This window comes from Notolepis coatsorum (genome assembly GCF_963971535.1).
Source record: "Notolepis coatsorum genome assembly, chromosome: 11".
Taxonomy (NCBI): Eukaryota; Metazoa; Chordata; class Actinopteri; order Aulopiformes; family Paralepididae; genus Notolepis; species Notolepis coatsorum.
Window position 1 is genome coordinate 3132711 of NC_140175.1, and position 22067 is coordinate 3154777.

Genomic DNA, 22067 nt, shown 5'->3' on the forward strand with positions numbered 1-22067 from the left:
TTTTACTGAACCGTCACAGCACAAGTAGACCACAATCCGGACCACGCACCTCCGCACACCGAGCGAGCCAGTGCCAAGTGGTGGTCTCGTCAATACATCGTCACATCATTTATACATTTCTCGTCAGAATGGTGTGTGTATCCCTCTCCGCGTGTATCCATGAATGTTTGTGTGGTGTGTCCGTGTGTGTGTGTGTGTGTGCTGGTGTTTGCTTAGATGGGGAAGAGGAGGGGCTGTATTCCTCCGCTCTCCTTATCAGATGGTGTGTGTATTTCTCTCGGTGTGTATGCATTGGTGTCTGTGTGGTGTGTGTGTGTGTGTGTGTGTGCTGGTGTTTGCTTAGATGGGGGAAAGGAGGGGCTGATTCCTCCGCTCTCCTTATCAGATGCTTTTCTGTGTGTTCATGTGTGTTAGTGTGCTAGAGTGTGTGTGTGTGTGTGTGTGTGTTGGTGTGTTAGAGTGTGTGTGTGTCGGTGTGTGTGTGTGCTAAAGTGAGACACTCTCGATGTCTCTCTATGTGTGTGCATTGATGTCTGAGATGACGGCATATAATTTGTGTGTGTGCATGTGTGTTGGTGTGTGTGTGTGTGAGTGTGTGTGTGTCGGTGTGTGTGTGGGCTTTTGCATGCTTCTGATATCATCATGCACCTGTCCAGACTGTTTCAAATGGGGCCCTACAGTATGTTTACACAGAGACCGTTTCATCGGGCCTGTGTTTACACAGAGACATCTGACGTAAGATATATAAGATATTGACAACAGATCAATGAATTAAAACTATCACTAGCGTGTTCCTGATATCTGCGTTGTATATAACAAGTCTAGCTACTTCCCTAGCAGTTATAAAATGCATGAAGACTACTATGATAACAAAATGCTGATGTTAGCAGGCCATGCTGAGTGTAACAGTCTTATCTCCACCAGTCTGAGAGAGCTGTGTCTCCGAGCAGTCAGTCTAAACACAGGAGCTGTGCATCTGAAGGCTCTGGGTAAGAAGAGCAGCTGCTGTTAACTATTATAACTATTAACTAACCCTTCCAGTATCACCACCAGTTGTTAAAGAACCTGCTGTTTGTCTTCCAGTATCACCACCAGTTGTTAAAGAACCTGCTGTTTGTCTTCCAGTATCACCACCAGTTGTTAAAGAACCTGCTGTTTGTCTTCCAGTATCACCACCAGTATGTCATAAATGTATAGATGTAGCAGTACTGTCTATCTGTATGTCATATATGTCCTGATTAATTGAAAATGGTGGACCCTGATGTAAACAAGACGAAAGTCTTTCTCTGGTCTGCGTCCCCTTAACAATTGTGTGTATTGAGCTGTACTGTACTGTACCCATTCTGCAATCTGTTAATAAAGTTTTCAATCAAGCAATCAATCAATGTTTACAGGCGCCTCCAAAATTGGCCATTTTAGTTTTCGTTTTTGAGGACTGCATACTTTTTTTGCTAACCAAAACAACATACTTTATACTTATAGCACATGCATGAGCCTGGGCTCTTTTGAAAGATGACATTCTGAAGTTTCTGATTCCAGAAAGAAAATTCACTTTTAGTGCTAACGTAATAAGAGTAACATAGGTCTGAACTTGAGTTGTAGAAAAACGTATTACTCACGTTTTTCTGTAGTAGTTACTTAGTAGTGTTTTCCAGAAGGTGTTATGGCTTAAAAAGCCATAGCCTGAAGCCTTATGTAGTACATGTCCAAATTTCATAAAGATCCATTCAGAAATGGGCGGCTAGGTGGTGTAGTGGGCAAGGCACTCGCCACCAGTGTGGAGACGCTAGGATTCGCGTGTTCGAATCCAGCTCTCCACATTGTTTTTCAGTTTGGCTGGTCGTCCGCAGTAATACACATTGGCCGTATTACGGGGAGGGAAAACTGAAGGGTGGGGATCGAACGTTGTGAACAAGCGACTCCTACAAGTCGGTTGGTGCGCCTGCGCAGTAGAATCAGGAAGTGTCGGGGGCAGCGTGAGCCTCCCACGCGTTACTCCTCGACACTGAGAGATCGAGCTGCGCAGGTGAAAAGATGCGACTGCTGTTACCTCAAGTACCGGAGGGGACTTGTGCTATGTATGACTTAGTCCACATTGCAGCCGGCTTGTGGGAGGCAAGAAACAGCGTTCGTGACAGGGGAGGGTTGAATTGGATGATACGAAATTGGGATGGGAGAAAATATGGAAAAATGGGAGAAAAAGTGGATAAAAAAAAAAAAAAAGATCCATTCAGAAATGAGTGATTAGGAGTGATTTTGGTAAACTGTGTACTCAGTTTTCTCATAGACTTCAATTCATTCGGCTGTTTTTCTCTTCCTGTTTTCGTGTTTTAGTTTTAGTTTTTTTTTTAGATCCCCATGTGGGGTATCATTGGAAAGCCACACTCATTGGCTACAACCCTCCACAATCATTTTCTAGATCAAATCTAGATTGACGGAACTACTGGAGCCTGAGTCGAAGTGGTATTTTGCGCAATACCGTGTACTTTGCACAAGCCTCAAATACCGGCATGAACGGATTGTGTCGGATTTTGTAAGTCTGTGGCTAAACGTGGACCACATTGTGGTCAGCGCTCATCATGTGTGCGACCGTGGCTCGGGAGGTAAAGCAGTCGTCTGGTAATCCCAGGAGGTTCCCGGTTCGATTCCCGCTCTTCCTGGGAAGCGTGTCGAAGTGTCCTCCTTGAGCAAGACACTTAACCCCTAATTGCTCCCGATGAGCAGGTCGGCACCTCGCATGGTCGCCTCCGCCGTCGGTGTGTGAGTGTGTGAGTGAATGGGCAAAATGTGAGGAACAAATTTTAAAGCGCTTTTGGATAAAAGCTGTTCTATAAATGCACCATTTACCATTAATATACCATTATATGTGACTGTTCCTTGTATGTCCCTTATTCACGATATGCTTATTATAATTATACTTATATTTTGCATAAAATATTCCACAATAGGACGGTCAATATAATGTGAACACAAACAACTCTTTCCCAAAGCCAGCAACAAGTGAACTTGGATCTGTGATGTCATCGAGATGTCAAATCTGGTACTGTTTGTATCCATTGACTGGACCCCACGGCCTTTGTGGTTTTTACACCCAAATGAGTGTAATTCTACCCGTTCTGAACGAGAGAATGTCCCCTTATCCCCCAAAAACAGATCCAACGGCAGCTGAGTCAGCGTTACCATCTCCCCCGATTCATTCTCTACAACGCAGCTCTAGATTTTACATGTAGCCTATATGACACCAAGGATTCAAGTAATTGTTTTGGCTAATTGAATCGGGACATTCTCATTTAACATCAAACACAACGCAGACCCAGTATGATCTGTCACAGTGGTGCCCAGTGACCCGGATGTCCTGAGGGGCGTGAGTTTAGGGAGGTGAGTGTAACGGGGAAGCCCGTGGGTATGTCCACAGTCACGGAAACAGGTGTGTTGACGAGTGACTGTGGCAGTGCGGGCTGGTAAATTAAACTCACTTCCCCATAACAGGGTTAACAGACGCATAGGTACGGTAGTTAGGAGTGAATTCACTTCTTAGTGCAGCGGCCTGTGTCGTGGCCCGCGGACGCGGGAGCCCCCTGTTCGACTCCCCCTCGGGACATTCTCATTTAACATCAAACACAACGCAGACCCAGTATGATCCGTCACACAAAGGAATAACAGGAATTCTTAGCCTGAATTTTGTCGATTGCATATAAAGCATAACATAGTTTTAAAAATAGCATTGTCTCTTAATTAATAGGACTGTGTTTTATTTGTCTCCGTTACACAGAGCTCCCAACATCCATCTTAAGGGACCTCCTGCCTTATCTCAACGTAACGGGCCTGGACAGACTCCAGCCAGGCCTGAATCTCAAAGGTTGGAACATTCAATCATTTGGAACGAGGGTTTACAAATAACAACCACATACAAATAATGTGGAACATGAAAAAGAGGAGGAGGAGGAAGAGTGCCATTTAGAGTCACAGATTAAATTACTTGGGTGCTTTAGAGCCAACAAACGAGCATAACATGTGAAATGGAGCTACATTCCTTATGGTGTCTTCTTTCCAATTGACCATATTCACACGGGCGGACATTTTGCTCTTACGTCATGCTCAGGTTGGGATTGTGTTATATCAGATTATCCAGATTATTACTTTCAATCCAGATTATTTTAAATGCAGATTATTACTTTAAATGCAGATTATTACTTTAAATCCATATTATTACTTTAGATCCATATTATTACTTTAAATGCAGATTATTACTTTAAATCCATATTATTACTTTAAATGCAGATTATTACTTTAAATCCATATTATTAATTTAAATCCAGATTATTACTTTAAATCCAGATTATTGCTTTAAATCCAGATTATTTTAAATGCAGATTATCGCTGCTATCTATTTCCGTCTCTTGATATCTGTTTCCTTCTGCTGATTGCTTAGCAAACGCCAAGTGTGCCAAGAGACGTTTCTTATTGTGCAGAAGATTAACTTGCACATACATCATCAAATGGTCTCGTTCAGATGCAAGACAATGTGCAGAATCACCATTTGCAGACGGCAACATATAACCCCTCCACAGATTCTCTGACCAATCACATCTAAGACGTTAATAATTAGCATATTATCCATGTGTCATTGACACACCAGCTACACGTGTGCTCGTCACGTGTGCAGACGTCCAGAAACGCAGCACAGGAGTCTGAGAGGCATATCAGTGGATCATCCCAATGTCTTCGCTGTGATTGGTCATATTCTTTGCATGATAGGGGTACGTTTGTCGCCTGTACACGTTATTTGCATGATAGGGGTACGTTTGTCGCCTGTACACGTTATTTGCATGATAGGGGTACGGTTGTCGCCTGTACACGTTATTTGCATGATAGGGGTACGTTTGTCGCCTGTACACGTTATTTCCATCTGTACAAAAGCAATTCTCGTTTTCTGCACGATAAGAGGAAACCTATTGTCACACCTGGCGTTCCAGAGACGTAACAAGACACTTCATTCAGATCCCATTCTGACTTTGTTATTGATGTTGTTGTTGTTGTTGTTGTTGTTGTAGGGATATCTACGCACTCTGCGTGGGTAAGAATATTGCAAGATATCAGGGTATCAAGATATCACAACGTAGGTATTTTGATTTATTCGTGGGCAAGATTAAGAAGTAGTTTGATTGATTGATTGATTGATTGAACATTTTATTAACCGATTGCAGAATGGGTACAATACAGTACGGCTCAATACACACAATTGTTAAGGGGATGCAGACCAGAGAAAGACTTTCATCTTGTTTACATCAGGGTCCCCCATTTTCAATTCATAATGACATTTATGACATAAACAACATACAGATATACAGATATATATCATGACATTTATGACATACACGCAGCGGTGTAAAGTACTTGAGTAATTGTACTTTGTTACATTACTTAAGTACTGTTTTTGGGGTTTTGTACTTTACTCGAGTATTATTAGGTTTGTATACTTGTACTTTTACTCAATTACATTTCAGAGGAAAAAAAACATACTTTTTACTCCTTACATTTAAAATGGAGACCTACAAAGTACAAATCTCGCAGGTCCAACTATTTTAATTAGTATATTTGTTTCTCTGGCCGAACTAACGTTAGCGTTATTAATCCTGCGGCCGCACTTTATTTAAAAACAGCCAATCAAATCCCCATCAATGGAAAATGAACTCGCCCGTACCCATGCTGATTGGTCCTTGTGCCAGACTAGAAAGCGGGGATCTTTGATTAAACACCTGCTATCAGAAGAATAGACAGTCAGAAAAAAAGTTTTTACTTTTTAGTACTTAAGTACATTTAAAAGTAGAAACTTTTTGACTTTTACTCAAGTGTGATTTTAGCCAGATTACTTTTACTTTTACTTGAGTACGATTTTGAGACGGTATCCATACTTTCACTTAAGTATAATTTCTGGGTACTTTTTACACCCCTGCGATACACGACATTCAGATATACAGTACTGTTACATTTATGACATATACAGTACTGTTTAACAGAGATCCTAACAGAAACTATATATATACTATATATACAAGGAGTAAAATCTGTATGTTTGTTTAACTCCAGGTCGGGGACTTGACCACAGAAGAAGAAGTAATGTATGTTTGTTTAACTCCAGGTCGGGCTCTTGACCACAGAAGAAGAAAGCAAACAGGAAGTGATGGAGACGCTTCTACAAGACATCTTCTACGGCACCACGGACGGCAGCACCGTCAAGTACATCTCCAACAACAACGACTCCCGCGACGTCAACCCCTTCCTCCTGGTTCTGGCCAAATACACCAAACACTTCTTCCTGAGACCCTCCCAGTTCCTGCAGAGCCTGGCCAGCGAGCAGAGGCCCCTCCTGGGGGCGCTGGAGAGGAGCGTGAGCCGCGTGGACCTGAAGATGCCGCTGTTTGGTGCGGAGCCGCGCTACACGCTGTACGCCCTGCACCGGATCCTGGACCACGGCCGAGCCCGGGAGCTGATCGTGTACGACCCGGACTCCGGCCTCCTGCCCTGGCTCCTTCACGCCAGAGGCTCTGGGTTCACTTGCGCACAGTTCCAGGATCGTGGGCTGTCCCTGTGCGGGTTCCAGGATCCAGAGGACCTCTGTGGAGCCTTCGCTCCGGCCCCCGGGCCCAGCAGGGGGCGCTGTCCTCGGGGACGGATCGAGTCGCTGAGCTTGTCTAAATGTTCGAGCCTCAGTGAGCTGATCAGTGAGCTGATCCCCTTCCTGCCCACCTGGCTCTGCCTTCGCTCTCTGACCCTGGAGAGTCACTGTAAGTAGAGATGGGCGATATATACATTTATATATATAGTCAGGGGTTAAGTGTCTTGTCATCGAGAGCAGTCAGGGGTTAAGTGTCTCGTCATCGAGAGCAGTCAGGGGTTAAGTGTCTTGTCATCGAGAGCAGTCAGGGGTTAAGTGTCTTGTCATCGGGAGCAGTTAAGGGGTTAAGTGTCTTGTCATCGGGAGCAGTTAAGGGGTTAAGTGTCTTGTCAGAGTGTTTGACTCTGTTCTCCAGCACATTGGATTTGAGATGGAAAAGTGATTTTAAGGTTAAAGTGCAGCCTTTCAGATTTAATCTGAGGGTCTTTATGTCCATATTGGGTATAGTATATATTTGATTTGATGTTTTTAATTTTCGTGTCTTACATACAGGTGTATGCCCACATTGCCCAGCCCATATGGGCTTACAAGACACATAAACAATAAGTATATAATAATATACTTGACAAATTACTTGACAAATGACATATAGACCAAGATGGCCACAAGAAAAAGAAAATACAATAAAACGTAATATAACACAAGCTGTATATATAATGTGAGGGTCTTTATGTCCATATTGGGTATAGTAGTATATATAATCTGAGGGTCTTCATGTCCATATAGGGTATAGTAGTACCGTAATTTTCGGACTATAAGCCGCGCCTTTCCCCCCCATTTTTCGACCCTGCGGCTTATATAACGGTGCGGCTTATATGTGACTCGATGTGACCAAACCCGAAAATGTAAAAATCGAAATATTGCTTTTTTGACTGCATTGAAATGTTATTTATCTGTTCCCTTATTTGCTAAACTTAAAGTGGAGATGAAGCAGTGAACAATGTGATCCTAGTTTGTTTGTTGTGTACCTTGTGTAAGACAGGGTTCTATAATCAAATGTGAAATCTATCTTATTTGTCTGAAAAATCAAATATAATATCCCTGTTTTCAACATGGGCGCCGCCATTTTGTTGCTGACGTCATGGGGCTTGTTTGGTGTATACACTGCTGGTTAGCTGCCTATAGTGAATGGGTCAGTCAGTAAATAAAATGTTGCCTACAAAACAACGGGACCGCGGTGGTTCTGTTTGTATTGCTCCTGGCTGTTCAAACTAATTTTACCATGTGAGAGAGAGGAAAGTTGGTTAATTTCCACAAACTACCAGTGAAAAAAACAGTGTTGTTGGCATGTTGGCTCAGGCTGGCTGCACTCAGGCGGCGTGATCAGCCTGTTGGACAGGGAATGAAGATCCCCAGAGAACACTTCATTGCCTCGGATTATGTTGTTGGGGGTGGAAGGTTTGTCCAGAAGACCACTAATCAGCTGAAGCCTGATGCGGTTCCCTCGGTCTTCGACAGACAGACCGGCGTTAGCTCTCGGGAGCGATGGCTAGCTAGTTAGCACCAGCCGGGGACCGGCGTTAGCTCTCGGGAGCGATGGCTAGCTAGTTAGCACCAGCCGGGGACCGGCGTTAGCTCTCTGGAGCGATGGCTAGCTAGTTAGCACCAGCCGGGGACCGGCGTTAGCAACCGGGAGCGTCGCGGAGCATTCAGCCTGCTGGCTACCTAGATCCACTTCAACCAGCCGAGCGTCGGGAGCTCCAGCAGCTTGTCGATGTGCTAATAGCCTGGAGCCAGCTACCGTTAGCTTGCCGAGGCTCCAGCACACCGACAAGCTGTGTAGCCAGCTACCGTTAGCTTGCCGAGGCTCCAGCACACCGACAAGCTGTGTAGCCAGCTACCGTTAGCTTGCCGAGGCTATTAGCACACCGACAAGCTGTGTAGCCAGCTACCGTTAGCTTGCCGAGGCTATTAGCACACCGACGAGCTGTGTAGCCAGCAGGCTGAATGCTCCGCGACGCTGGTTGAAGTGGATCTAGGTAGCCAGCAGGCTGAATGCTCCGCGACGCTGGTTGAAGTGGATCTAGGTAGCCAGCAGGCTGAATGCTCCGCGACGCTGGTTGAAGTGGATCTAGGTAGCCAGCAGGCTGAATGCTCCGCGACGCTCCCGGTTGCTAACGCCGGTCCCCGGCTGGTGCTAACTAGCTAGCCATCGCTCCCGAGAGCTAACGCCGGTCCCCGGCTGGTGCTAACTAGCTAGCCATCGCTCCCGAGAGCTAACGATTAGTTTGAACAGCCAGGAGCAATACAAACAGAACCACCGCGGTCCCGTTGTTTTGTAGGCAACATTTTATTTACTGACTGACCCATTCACTATAGGCAGCTAACCAGCAGTGTATACACCAAACAAGCCCCATGACGTCAGCAACAAAATGGCCGCGCCCATAATGATAAATGCTTCAAAAATGCACATAACAAATTGTTTTTTCTTAGAAACTGCTTATTTTTATAACGTGATTTTTTTCTGTGGCTTATCTAAATACTAATGTGATGCTATGAATATGTATTTATCGCACTGCTTCATCTCCACTTTAATACAACTTGTAAATGAGTTAATTCTTGTTATTTGTCCGACAGTATTGTGTCCCAATGCTGGTGGGAAGACTGTAATTAAACATTAAAACACCTGCGGCTTAAGGGCAGTCGGGTGGCGTAGCGGAGATTGCGTTCGTCACCAACACCGGAGACGCTGGATTCACCTGTTCGAATCCAGCTCACAGCTCCGGCGTTGTCACCAGCTTGGCTGGCCGTTCACACTATTTTGGCAGTATTAGAGGGTGGGAAAGCTGGCGGGGTGGGTCCGCGTCGTTGTAAACAGCGACTCCTACAGTTCGGTCGGGGCGCCTACTCAGCGCGGATAGGATCTAAGGGGGGTAGTGTGATCCTTCCACACGTTACACCCTCTCAGTAAGAGTCCGCGCTGCCAGGTGAAAAGAAGCGGTTGATTGGCTGGACGTGTGTCGGAGGAAGCACGTGATAGCCTCCACTCTCCCAGACCGACTGTGGGGGGTAAGTGCGCAGCGACCAGGAAGGGGATTGGGAATTGGCATAACGACTAACATTGGGATGGGAGAAAATCGGAGGAAAAAGGAGGGGGGAAAAGATTAAAAAAAAAAAACCTGCGGCTTATAGTGCGAAAATTGCGGTATATATAATTTGAGGGTCTTCATGTCCATATTGGGTAATAGTAGTATATATAATCTGAGGGTCTTTATGTCCATATTGGTATATAGTATATAAACCATATAGGAACTGTTCCTCTTCATACACAGCCCCCCGTGTTAGAGGTCCAAAAGTACTTGGATTAATGAACATGTGTAGTGGCTGCTGGGTCATAATTCACAGCATTCTAGCCTACTGTGGTGTTTACTACATCTCCCGTGACCCTTAGCGGGGGATGACGTAGTTAAAGAGAGACGAGTGAAAGATGAATGAAAGTGTTGTTTGTGCGACAGTAGAGTGCGTAATAAAATAGTTTGTTTTTGCATCGGATCACGACTCCGTCTGCGCTGTCATTACAGCACTCCTACACATGTAACATATTCAACACATATGAATATATATATATATTCATATATATATTCATATTCAACTGTAAAATATCTTTGTCACAACAATTCTTTGACAACTCATGGATGGTTTTAGTCAATTTAGTGCCACTTCAGAGAACAATGTGTTGCGGCTGGGTGGCGCAGCGGACATTGCGCTCGTCACCAACGCTAGAGACACCGGGTTCGACTCCGGCTGTCGGCGTTGCCTCCGGCTTGGGCCGGCGTCATACTAACTCAATTGGCAGCGTCAGCGGGTGGAAGTCGATGGGTGGTAATCTGGACGTTGTGGACAGCGACTCCTACAGGTCGGTTGGGGGACGCCTGCACAGGAATAGGAAATAGCGGGGGTAGTGTGAGCCTCCCACACGTTACACCTCGCCGAATGAGAGTCCGCGCTGGCAGGTGAAAAGATACGACAGGCTGCCTCCACATGTATCGGAGGAGACATGCGATGCAAGGCTTCTATCCTCCCTACAACCGGCCAGTGGTGGGCATATGCGAGCAACGTTCAAGACAGGGGAGGGTAGAATTGGCACGGCTAAAATTGGGATGGGAGAAAAATAGAAATATAGAAAGTGAAAGTGAAAAAAAAAAAGAGAACAATGTATTTTTGAAATAAGGAGCGTATATGTTAGGGGTCATCACCAGAGGCCTCACGATACGATATTATCACGATACTTAAGTCACGATATGATAGTATTGCGATTCAAAATATATTGCGATATGCTGAGCATTGCAATTATTAATATTGCGATATATTGCGACTAGGGGTGGGACGATACATCGATCCAGATCGATATATCGATCTATTATCAATAATCCAATAGGATCGATGCAACGTAAAAAGATCTATTCATATTGCGATACTCTGACCAATCACATCACAGCAAGGCTATAGTGTGCCTATTTTGCGACCCAAAACAAATCCCTGCTGTTTTATTCCACAACGGGTCAAATGCATCTAACATGCTTTGCAATCCTCGCCATTCCTTTATGACCACGTCGTGTTAAAGACCGAAATGAACGTTACGTTAGCGTAAGCTAACAACAAGCTAACCCTGTTCAGAGCCATAGACAGAGAGAACAGCAGCGTGGGGACTAGGAAGGAGGAGGGGGGGGGGGGTGGCATTCTCCGTTTCTGTGTGTGTGTGTGTGTGTGTGTGCGTTTGGAAAGATCAGATGAAGCATAGTATATTTATAGTAAGTGTACTGAGGATGGACAGATAATGTTGATATTTAAACAAAAAATACAATACATAATAAATGTATTCATGATCATCATGCAACATAAAACAATTGCAGGAACAATTTGGGAGAGGAAGGGGTTTAGGTTGCATGTTGTGAGTTCCAAAAAAAATTACTTAAAAGGAAAACACCAACATTTTGGGAAATTTGCTTATTTGCCATCTTCCCTGGAGTTAGACAAGACGATACATACCCTTTTCTTCTCTGTGCGTGCATTAGGCTTAGGGAACGCCCGCACCGTTAGCGTAGCTTAGCTTCATCACTGGAAGTGGGGCAGTCCTTTACCCTGAAGTTCCCTACAGTCACGAAATACACTCCAAATACAACTCCAAAACGTTCATGTAAACATGTTGTGACCTGTGTATTTACCACGTGGAGAAATAAAAAATAATTGAATTCGACAATTACGTTTTCTAAGCAAATATACTCGGAACAATTTTTTGCCGAACCACTCCTCTCTGGGCTCAGTCAGTGATTTCACGCAACGCAGTGATACTTTCTAACGTGTTTGTTTACATTCTCATTTCATTCAAAGGATCCGAACCGATTGAAGTTTATGGATACCATGCCTTCAAATCCTCTTACCTTGACGATTAAAAGCCTTTATCTAACGTTAACACGAACCTAAACTAACCTTTTTTTTTTAAAAATTGATAATTGCATCATTCCAAATCGCGATTTTCGATTTAAAATCGATTAATCGTTCAGCCCTAGACCTGGACCCGAAGGAAGTGATGTCGTTGGCGAGCGCCCTCCAGCAGCTGTGCGCCACGCCCGGCAGTGTCCTCGCGGACCTGAGCGTCGGCGTCCTGCACCACGCCGGCTTCCTCGCCCTCCTGCTGAACGCCTGTCCCAACCTGAGGTCCCTCGCCGTGGAGATCGACCCGGATGGATGCGTGGATCCAGCCAACGTCGTTCAGTCCGTCTGCTCCACAGGTGAGTTCCAGTACTTTATCTTTTTTTTTATTTTAAATGTTCTTTTATCACATTTTCTTTTTTTTTCTATTTTCAATTCAACAACACAACATAACACAATGATAACAATAATAAACAGGACAGAACCTCAACAATAATAATCATAATATTGACAAGACAATAAGAAATACTTACAGAATATCAAAACGTAACTAATAAATACAAAATACAGAGTAAAAAAAATAAAACACAAAAGCCATTAGACATTAGACTGTCCCCTGGCCAGACTGTATCTAATGTAAATTTCTTATATGTGGATTTGATTAAAAGTGTATAAAAATCGGAGACAAACCCTCTTGTGGTTGTCCTGTCTCCGATAAGCCCGACAAAAGGGTGTGGGTGCAACGCCTGAGCCCACGGCACACCGTGAGCCCTGAGCGCTGATGTTAGTTGCAGGTAGAGGAAGAATGATTCGCCAGGTCATATCATAAAACTCCTTTAGGTCAGTACTTTATCTTCTATAGCCTGTGATATTTCTTTTTTTTTAAACTTTATTTTTTAGCGTTTATCGCTTTTCCTGGTCAAACATGACCGACAGATACAGTGAGGTTGAAACGGGAGAGAGAGCAGGGGAAGACATTTGGCAAATGACGGCGGGTCCGGGAATCGAACTCGGGTCAGCCGATCCGCGACGCAGCGCGGTACATGGTGTGCTACTGGAGCGCCCTAGCCTGTGATATTTCTACATCATTTTATTACTTGTTTTTTCAGTGTACACATAGAGAGAGAGTAATATCAGCAGGGTTCAACGTTAACTCATTGGACGCCAGAGGTCGCTGTGTACCGTGTGGTAAGAAGGCCACCTTTTTTTCCCCATCCCAATTTCTCACATTACATTCACCCTGAATGTTGACGTTATCCAGGTGTAAAGTTCACTTCATTCAAGCGAGGCATTGCAACCGGAGTAATCTAAAAACTCCGCCTCCAACCTGCTGCTTCATGAGAGCAATGGCGCCATCGTCTGTAAAAATCAGGTGACTGCAAGTTCTGCAACTAGTGAATGTCCCTCATCCTTGACATAAATAATTTGGTGTATAATTAAATCAAAGGAAATGCGTTTGTTTTGGCAAAATTCTTCTGCTCTGTGTGACAATAAATAAATTAATGATGATATGCAATTTAAAACCAAAACTAAGGCCTCAGTATGAGTTTAAGACGTGAACATGGTCATGTTTGTTGAATACATTATTATTTTTTTATCCCAATCTTCTGAAAATCACGTGATCGGCCCCCGATCCCGATCACGTGATCGGATCGGGACATCCCTAGATATAATACTATTGCCCATTTGACATCGAGTATCTATCATTCAATTTGTGAAAAAGAAATAATCTTTTCATCCATACATTCCTGTTTTGTACCGTGGTGAATATGAGTATAGTTTTACAGTAATCATGTCTAATCCCAGAAAACGACGCTATGCAGCAATACGTGCATTTCACTAGAAACCGTGGCGTTTCTCGCCTGTATCAACAATCAATCTGAAATCAACGCTATATTATCGGTATTAGGTTTCATCATGAATGCATGAAAGGGTGGGGGGGGGGGGGTCGTTTTCCTATGCTTTGATCGTCACCAACGGAATACGTAGAGGGAATACCGGGAACTGGTAGTAGACTTCGTCACATGGTGCGATAAAAACCACCTGCAGCTAAATGTGGCGAAGACCAGGGAGCTGGTTGTGGAGCTGGGGAGGAGGAGGAGTGCACCCGTGACCCCCCGTTTCCATCAGGGGAGTCGATGTGGACATGGTTGAGGAGTACAAATACCTCGGTGTGCACATCGACAACAAACTGAACGGGTCAAAACACGCAGAGGCACTGTACAAAAAGGGCCAGAGCCGACTCTACTTCCTCAGAAGGCTGAGATCCTTCAATGTCTGTACAAGGATGTTGAGGATGTTCTATGAGTCGGTGGTGGCGGGCGCCTTCTTATACGCTGTGACCTGCTGGGGCAGTGGACTGAGAGCAGGGGACACAACCAGGCTGGATAAGCTGGTCAGGAAGGCCAGTAGCGTGGTTGGGGTGGAGCTGGACTCCCTAGCGAGGGTGGCGGAGAGGAGGAGCCTTGCTAAGCTCCAGGCCATCAGGGACAACCCCTCCCACCCACTATACACAGACTTGGCTGACAGGAGGAGCAGGTTCAGTGCTAGGCTCACACTACCTAAATGCAGCACTGAACGGCACAGGAAATCCTTCATTCTGACAGCCATCAGACTATACAATGCATCACTGTGCCTCACTGAGCACAGAGTGGCAGTTACCATCTTCCTGGACTTAGTTTGAAACAGCACTGTGCAGCGGTTAGGTGGCATAGCGGAGATTGCGTTCGTCACCAACCCCGGAGACGCTAGGATTCGCCTGTTCGAATCCAGCTCACAGCTCCGGGGTTGTCACCAGCTTGGCTGGCCGTTCACACTAATACAATTGGCAGTATTAGAGGGTGGGAGAAGCTGGCGGGGTGGGTCCGGGTCGTTGTAAACAGCGACTCCTACAGTTCGGTCGGGGCGCCTGCTAATTGCGGATAGGACCTGAGTGGGATAGTGTGATCCTTCCACACGCTACGCCCTCTCAGAGAATATCCACGCTGCCAGGTGAAAAGAAGCGGTTGATTGGCTGGACGTGTGTCGGAGGAAGCACGTGATAGCCTCCACTCTCCCAGACCGACTGTGGGGGGTAAGTGCGCAGCGACCAGGAAGGGGACTGGGAATTGGCATAACGACTAACATTCGGATGGGAGAAAAATCAAAGGAAAATGGAGGGGTAAAAAGAAAAAAGAAAAAAAAAAAAAGGAAACAGCACTGTGCAATATTACACCTACTGTAGACCTCAGTATATTTTTTACTGTATTTATTTACTGTATATTTTATTCTATTTTTATTCTATTTTACTCTACTCTTATCTTAGGCAACTTGATTTGATTTGTTTTATTATTCTTATTCGTGACCTGTTCTGTCTAAATGTTTAAATGTTGAGCGATTTGCAATGTCAAATTTCCCACGGGATAATAAAAGTATTTCTATTCTATTCTATTCTATTCTAATACGTTACACACACACACATTACACACAAACGCTCGGATCGCAGTGAAAGGATTCTTGGATCAACGCAAGATTGATACCATATAGCTCTTACCTTGACTAGGATGTACTCCAAAAAGAATATTCCAATTATCTGATCGCCATTCCAAGTATTGATGTCGATCATGTTGCCAACATAATCCACCAAAGAACATGAACCGGGAGTGCTTGATTCTCCTCAATCCATGCGTTATAAACGCTTGTCCTGCCCGACAAGGAAAACCCGGGCCGGACTGTTTAGATTGACGCACAGGCTCAGCCCAAGCCAGAGAGTTTCAAAGGATGTGCAATATCGGCGGCAGGTGGCGGTATTGGACGTTTGCGATCTCAGACTCATTCCCAATGATAATACAGGCTCCCTCGATGGATTATGAATTGGAATATCGAATAAAATAAATAACGATAGAAAACCTGACTTTTCTCGGGTTTGGCGCCCAACGCGTTAACCCGGGATATCTTGGGTCTGGCCCCGAATGTGTTAACCCTTTGGTTGCCGTTCACGTAGATTTACGTCGGGCTGCCTCCTCGTGTACCGGCTCACTACAGCCGACCAGCGGGAGGCATAGTCTAGCAACGTTCAAGACAGGGGAGGGGAGAATTGGCGATACGAAATTGGGATGGGAGAAAAATAGAAAATAAGGAGAAAAAGTGGATACAAAAAAATATATATATATATATATTTAATATAGGTTTAGCACTGCAAACACCGGCATTTATCCCCATTGAACCGAGCGCTGGCACTCACGGCCCACAGCGCCCTCTGCTGAACGGCACTGGATATGTTAAGGGGATGCAGACCAGAGAAAGACTTTCATCTTGTTTACATCAGGGTCCCCCATTTTCAATTCATCATAACATTTATGACATACATGAATGAATGAATGAATGAAAACTTTATTTAACAGATTGCAGAATGGGTACAATACAGTACGGCTCAATACATACAATTGTTAAGGGGATGCAGACCTGAGAAAGACGTTTGTCTTGTTTCCATCAGGGTCCCCCATTTTCAATTCATATAGACATTTATGACATACACAACATACATGACATCATACAGATATACAGTACTGTTTATTTACAGATAGAGTTTCTAAAAGAGAATATATACATTTGAGGGGGAGGAAACTGTACATTGGGGGGGGTTGGACATTTACCGGGGCCAGTTTCGAATTGCGGCCTCCCGTAGGTGATCTTTGAGAGCGGTTTTGAAGGTGGGTAGGGATTCACATTCTTGAAGATGTTCTCCCAAGAGTTCTATGAAGATGTTCCCCTGAAGTCGTCCTCCTCCTCCTCCTCCTCCTCCTCCTCCTCCTCCTCCACAGAGCTGCCTCTGGAGAGTCTGTCGGTGAAGGTGTCTGTGCAGCTTTTCTCCCGCTCTCTTGAAGGTATGGACAGGATGCCACTCAGTTGTAAAACGGTTTTAATTCTTTTCTCCAACAGGTTACAAACCTTGAAACAAAACACACATCCAATCAATAACTACCACAATACTACTATCATTCTTAAAACAAATCGCTTACACACATTCACTCACCAGTCCTCACTCGTTTCCCTTCGCTGCTGTCAAATTCCCCGCAACTTCTTGTTTACTGTTTCACTGACACCACGTGACGTATCTCAACCAATTACAGCCCACTCCTCGCTACGTCCCTGGATCACATGTGAATGAATACACCTCCATTCACAACTTTAACCAAGCATACAGTGCCTCCATACATCCGAAATGACAACATAATTATAACCATAGCTCAACTACCACTAATCAACATTCACATAAACGCACAGCATAAAAAACAACACAAAAAAAAACATTACTTATTTACAAACACAGACTAAAGTGCACCTAACCTCCACCACCACAATAGAAAGCTGCACAGTGTCCCAGGAGGTGACGAACGTCGACAGCATCACCTCCACGCTCCAACGCTCTCCGCAGCTCACCTCACTGCACCTGTCGGGGATCAAACAGCACTTCTCAATCCGCAAGCTGCTCTACATCGTCTCAGGTGATGATGGTCATAATTAGGGACGTTCAATATTGGCTTTTTTTTTACCGATATCCGATATACCGATATTGTCCAACTCTTAATTTCCGATACTGATATCAACCGATACCGATATATATGCAGGTTTCCCCCCCCCCCCCAAAAAACTGAATAATTTCAGGTAATTAACATTACATATCTCTTGTCGTGTAATTAACACAACATTATGCATACTTTTGACAATAAATAAAATAAGAATTTGTGCTTACTTGCTTGTAAATAAAGGTTAAATAAATGTAAAAAAATAAATAATATTTTTTTAAACCGATACCGATCATTTTCTATATTACATTTTAATGCCAATATCGGACATCCCTAGTCATAATGTATCCCACGGTCCCTGTAGGTCAGAGGTCAGGTGATGATGCTCCCTGTAGGTCAGGTGATGCTCCCTGTAGGTCAGAGGTCAGGTGATGGTCCCTGTAGGTGTGTGTTCAAGTTTCAAGTTCAAGTTTGTTTATTATTAGTCACAATAAAATACAGAATACTTTATGATGAAATGCTTGTTTCTGTATGAGAGTGTGCTACATACAGTAAAAAGAAAGTAAGAAAAAGTAATTAAGAAGTAAGTAAAAAGTAACTAAAGGAATGTTCAGTCAATATACATATATACAATACAGTGTAAAATGAGTAACGGTGAGGTACAATGCAGAAATGAGATGAGGTACAAACCTTAGAGTAGGGTGCAAATGAGGTATGAATGTAGTGCAAATCTCTTTAATAATAGATAAATATAGGCGGATGGGTGGCGCAGTGGACTAAGCGTTAGTCACCAACGCGAGAGACACTGGTATCGAATCCGGCTGTCAGCGTTGCCTCCGGCTTGGGCCGGCCGTCATACTGACTCAATTGGCAGAGTCAGCGGGAGGGAAGCCGGTGGGTGGGTCCTGGACCTTGTGGACAGCGACTTCTACAGGTCGGTCAGGGCGCCTGCACAGCGAGGAAGGGAGATGGTGAGGGTAGTGTGAGCCTCCCACACGTTACACCTCACCAATGAGAGTCCGCGCTGGCAGGTGAAAAGAAGTGGCTGGCTGACTCCGCATGTATCGGAGGGGACATGCGATCAACCCTCCCTAGACCGACCAGTGGGGGGCACATGCGAGCAACGACCAGGAAGGGGAGGGGGGAATTGGCACGACTAAATTGGGATGGGAGAAAAACACAGAAAAACAGGAGGAAAAAGGTGGGTAGAGAAAAAGTGGATAAAAAAAAAGTTATAGATAAATATAAAGTGTGTTAAAGTGTCTAAAGTGAGTGGTAAGGTGAGTGTTTGTTTAAAGTGAGTGTGTACATGTGGATGTGTGTGTGCAGTGAGTGTAGATGATGGGTTGTTACATAGTGTCATTGTCATTGAGCGTGTGTGGGTGTGTGTCTGGTTATTATCTCATTACACTGACTTCTCGTAAACAAAATAAGTTGCATTGAATTTATTTTTTGCTTTTGTTTTAAAAGAGTCCAATCAGCGTCTGAGAAAGCTGTGCCTGGAGGACCTGAACCTGGCTCTCTGTCCGTCTGAGATCCTGCGTCTGCTGACCAGCTGTGTCCTGGAAGGTAACGCCCGCTCCAACCCCTCCCACCAGCTCTTTCTACTCCCTCCCTCTCCACATGGAATTGGTTCATATTTGCACATTTATATGAACCAAATCAAATATCCGTTAGCTTTTGAATCGCTTCGTCCATAATACTCCTGAGCAAACTGTGTTTAACCCTTTGTCGTATGGCAGTAAAAGGGTTAACCTTCTGTATTGTCGCTGTGTCATGTACAAAGGTCTAAGGACCACACAGAATAATAACTGGAGCTGGCTACACATGAGCAAAAGCAGCCTCTCTCAGTAAATGCTTTCAAAACAGTCCCGGGCAGGTAGGTAATAATAAACACAAGACGTTGTTCCAAAAATAGTAAATTATATTTATTATGCAGGGTAGGGATTTAAACCTCCACTGATATTTAAATAGGCAACAAAGGGAAAAAACAACCCACAAACAATTAACAACAGGGAGAGGGATAAAGGGAGAACACACAAGGTAAGTATAATACAAAGTAAACTAGATAAGCGCCCACAGACACTCACCAACCAGCCAGAGGTTGGTACTGGGAAAACCCCCAGCAAAGGTACCAAAGGTACAATTCCACACTCAGTGGAATTAGGCCTAAAGCCAACAAGAGAATACTTACTCCAATGGAGGAGTGGCGCAGAGGCCAACAATATCTATATACATAACTAGTACTTTAGTCCACCCGAAGCAGTAGATAAGCACAGTATCAATTCCACCACAGTGGCAAACAATGGCAACCTCACTCCACTCTGGTCACTGGCAATTGACAGAATGAGGCGCCCAGACGTGTGCGTGCTGTCAGGTATTTGTCTACCCGCCCCTCTCGAGGTGATTGCCATCAGCTGTCATTCATTAGGCAATCAGCACTCTTCAGTGTAGGGACGGGCAGCACCTGACAGGGAGAGAAAAGAGACAGCATTAGCTCTCATGTTCACACACACACACATCACATACAAAACACAACACATTAAATATACTAACCTGATGTTCAGAAGGTGTCATAAATACAGTAATAATGGTAATGACCAACCCACGTACCCAGGTACGTCACACGCTGTGAAAGGGTTAACCATTTGGTAGTGCGGTAGTGAAAGGGTTAATTGTACCGATGATGTAATAGGAGCTGCTAAACATGTGATTTGTGGGCCCCCCCCCCCTATTGGTCGATTCAGTTTTATAATCATTGGATGAACCGGAGACACAGCATGATGATGAATTGAATATGGGGGACCCTGATGTAAACAAGACGAAAGTCTTTCTCTGGTCTGCATCCCCTTAACAATTGTGTGTATTGAGCCGTACTGTATTGTACCCATTCTGCAATCTGTTAATAAAATGTTCAATCAATCAAGCATTTCTTTCTGGTAAGGCGTTCTCTCGTGTTACCAGGCAATAGCAGCTATATTCTTATCCAATCAGGTTGGTTTATTATATACAGACTGTGTGTTTGTCATCCTACCAGATTTGGTGTCAGTTTAAAATGGTCCTCGACAGGTTCGTGCCCATTTACAGAAACGGATGATTACGTTAGAGAACATTTAAATGATCGTTCTGCTTCAACCTCGACCCTGTTTTTCTACCATCCGACATCATACCAGTCAGTTCACCAACAAGCCAGTTCCGTCTTCTGGTTGCTTCCGGCTACAATTTGGTCCAACGGGGCAATTTGCGCAATATGCCTTTTTCAAATCTCAAATGACTTTGAAAGAAAACATTTAGTGTTATTTGTGATGTTCTTTGTTGCTCCGTTGGATTAACTTGATTAACTTGATTAACTTCATGTCCGAGAGTCGCAGTGAACCTGCTCATTCTTTGGCCAGTTGACAAAAGCTTTAAAAAAATATATATAAAAATAGGAACTAGGTTGACCCTTTTACCAATGTGCATTCATCTGCATTAACCCTTTCACTGCCACACTACAGAAGGTTAACCCTTTACTATCACACTACAGACTGTTAATAGATGCTGATGTTGATAGATGCTGATAGATAGATGCTGTCTGTTCTACTAGTCAACTTCACCAGCTGATAGATAGATGCTGTCTGCTCTACTAGTCTACTTCAGTGGTTCCCAAAGTTGGGGTCGCGACCCAAAGGTGGGCCGCGAGCAGCCACAGGAGGGCCGCGAGATGATTAAAAAAAGAAAGAACAAATTTTTTTTTGTCAGGCCACTGAACTTAGAAGCAGGCCAGGACAGTGTTTCTAGTTGTATTCTAAAATTCTATTCTATTGTATTCTAAAATGTGACTATATGGTTTTATATTAACTTAATAAATAAACAAAAACGAAAAATCGACTTATTTCAACGAACATTTCAAACTAAATAACAGATTATGCACATAAAACGCTGAAAACAACCGAAGCAACAATAGTATTTTAATGAGGCTATTATTATTATCATTATTATTTTGCAACAAGTTAGCCCTCTCATAAATAGCACATATAAATGAATAACTAACTTGAACTAACTTAATAGGATTGAAGTGATATTTGGCTTAAAAAATCGGTCCTCTGACGCCTTATTTTCTGGGTCCCGGCCTGAAAAGTTTGGGAACCCCTGGTCTACTTCACCAGCTGATAGATAGATGCTGTCTGCTCTACTAGTCAACTTCACCAGCTGATAGATAGATGCTGTCTGCTCTACTAGTCAACTTCACCAGCTGATAGATAGATGCTGTCTGCTCTACTAGTCAACTTCACCAGCTGATAGATAGATGCTGTCTGCTCTACTAGTCTACTTCACCAGCTGATAGATAGATGCTGTCTGCTCTACTAGTCAACTTCACCAGCTGATAGATAGATGCTGTCTGCTCTACTAGTCAACTTCACCAGCTGATAGATAGATGCTGTCTGCTCTACTAGTCAACTTCACCAGCTGATAGATAGATGCTGTCTGCTCTACTAGTCAACTTCACCAGCTGATAGATAGATGCT

At 44.1% G+C, this 22067-nt stretch overlaps 1 protein-coding gene across 1 annotated transcript; it reads left to right on the forward strand.

The window, feature by feature from the left end:
• Nucleotides 1-796: 796 nt before the first annotated feature.
• LOC311236474 (uncharacterized protein) lies at nt 797-20933 on the forward strand (the record flags this gene model as incomplete). The annotated part of the gene is made up of 9 exons (XM_084324152.1): nt 797-989; nt 3773-3859; nt 5055-5119; nt 6143-6788; nt 12184-12411; nt 16855-16917; nt 17398-17538; nt 19030-19128; nt 20923-20933. The coding sequence occupies exons 1-9, from the start codon at nt 848-850 to the stop codon at nt 20931-20933; spliced, it is 1482 nt and encodes a 493-aa protein (XP_084180278.1). The 5' UTR covers nt 797-847.
• Nucleotides 20934-22067: the final 1134 nt, after the last annotated feature.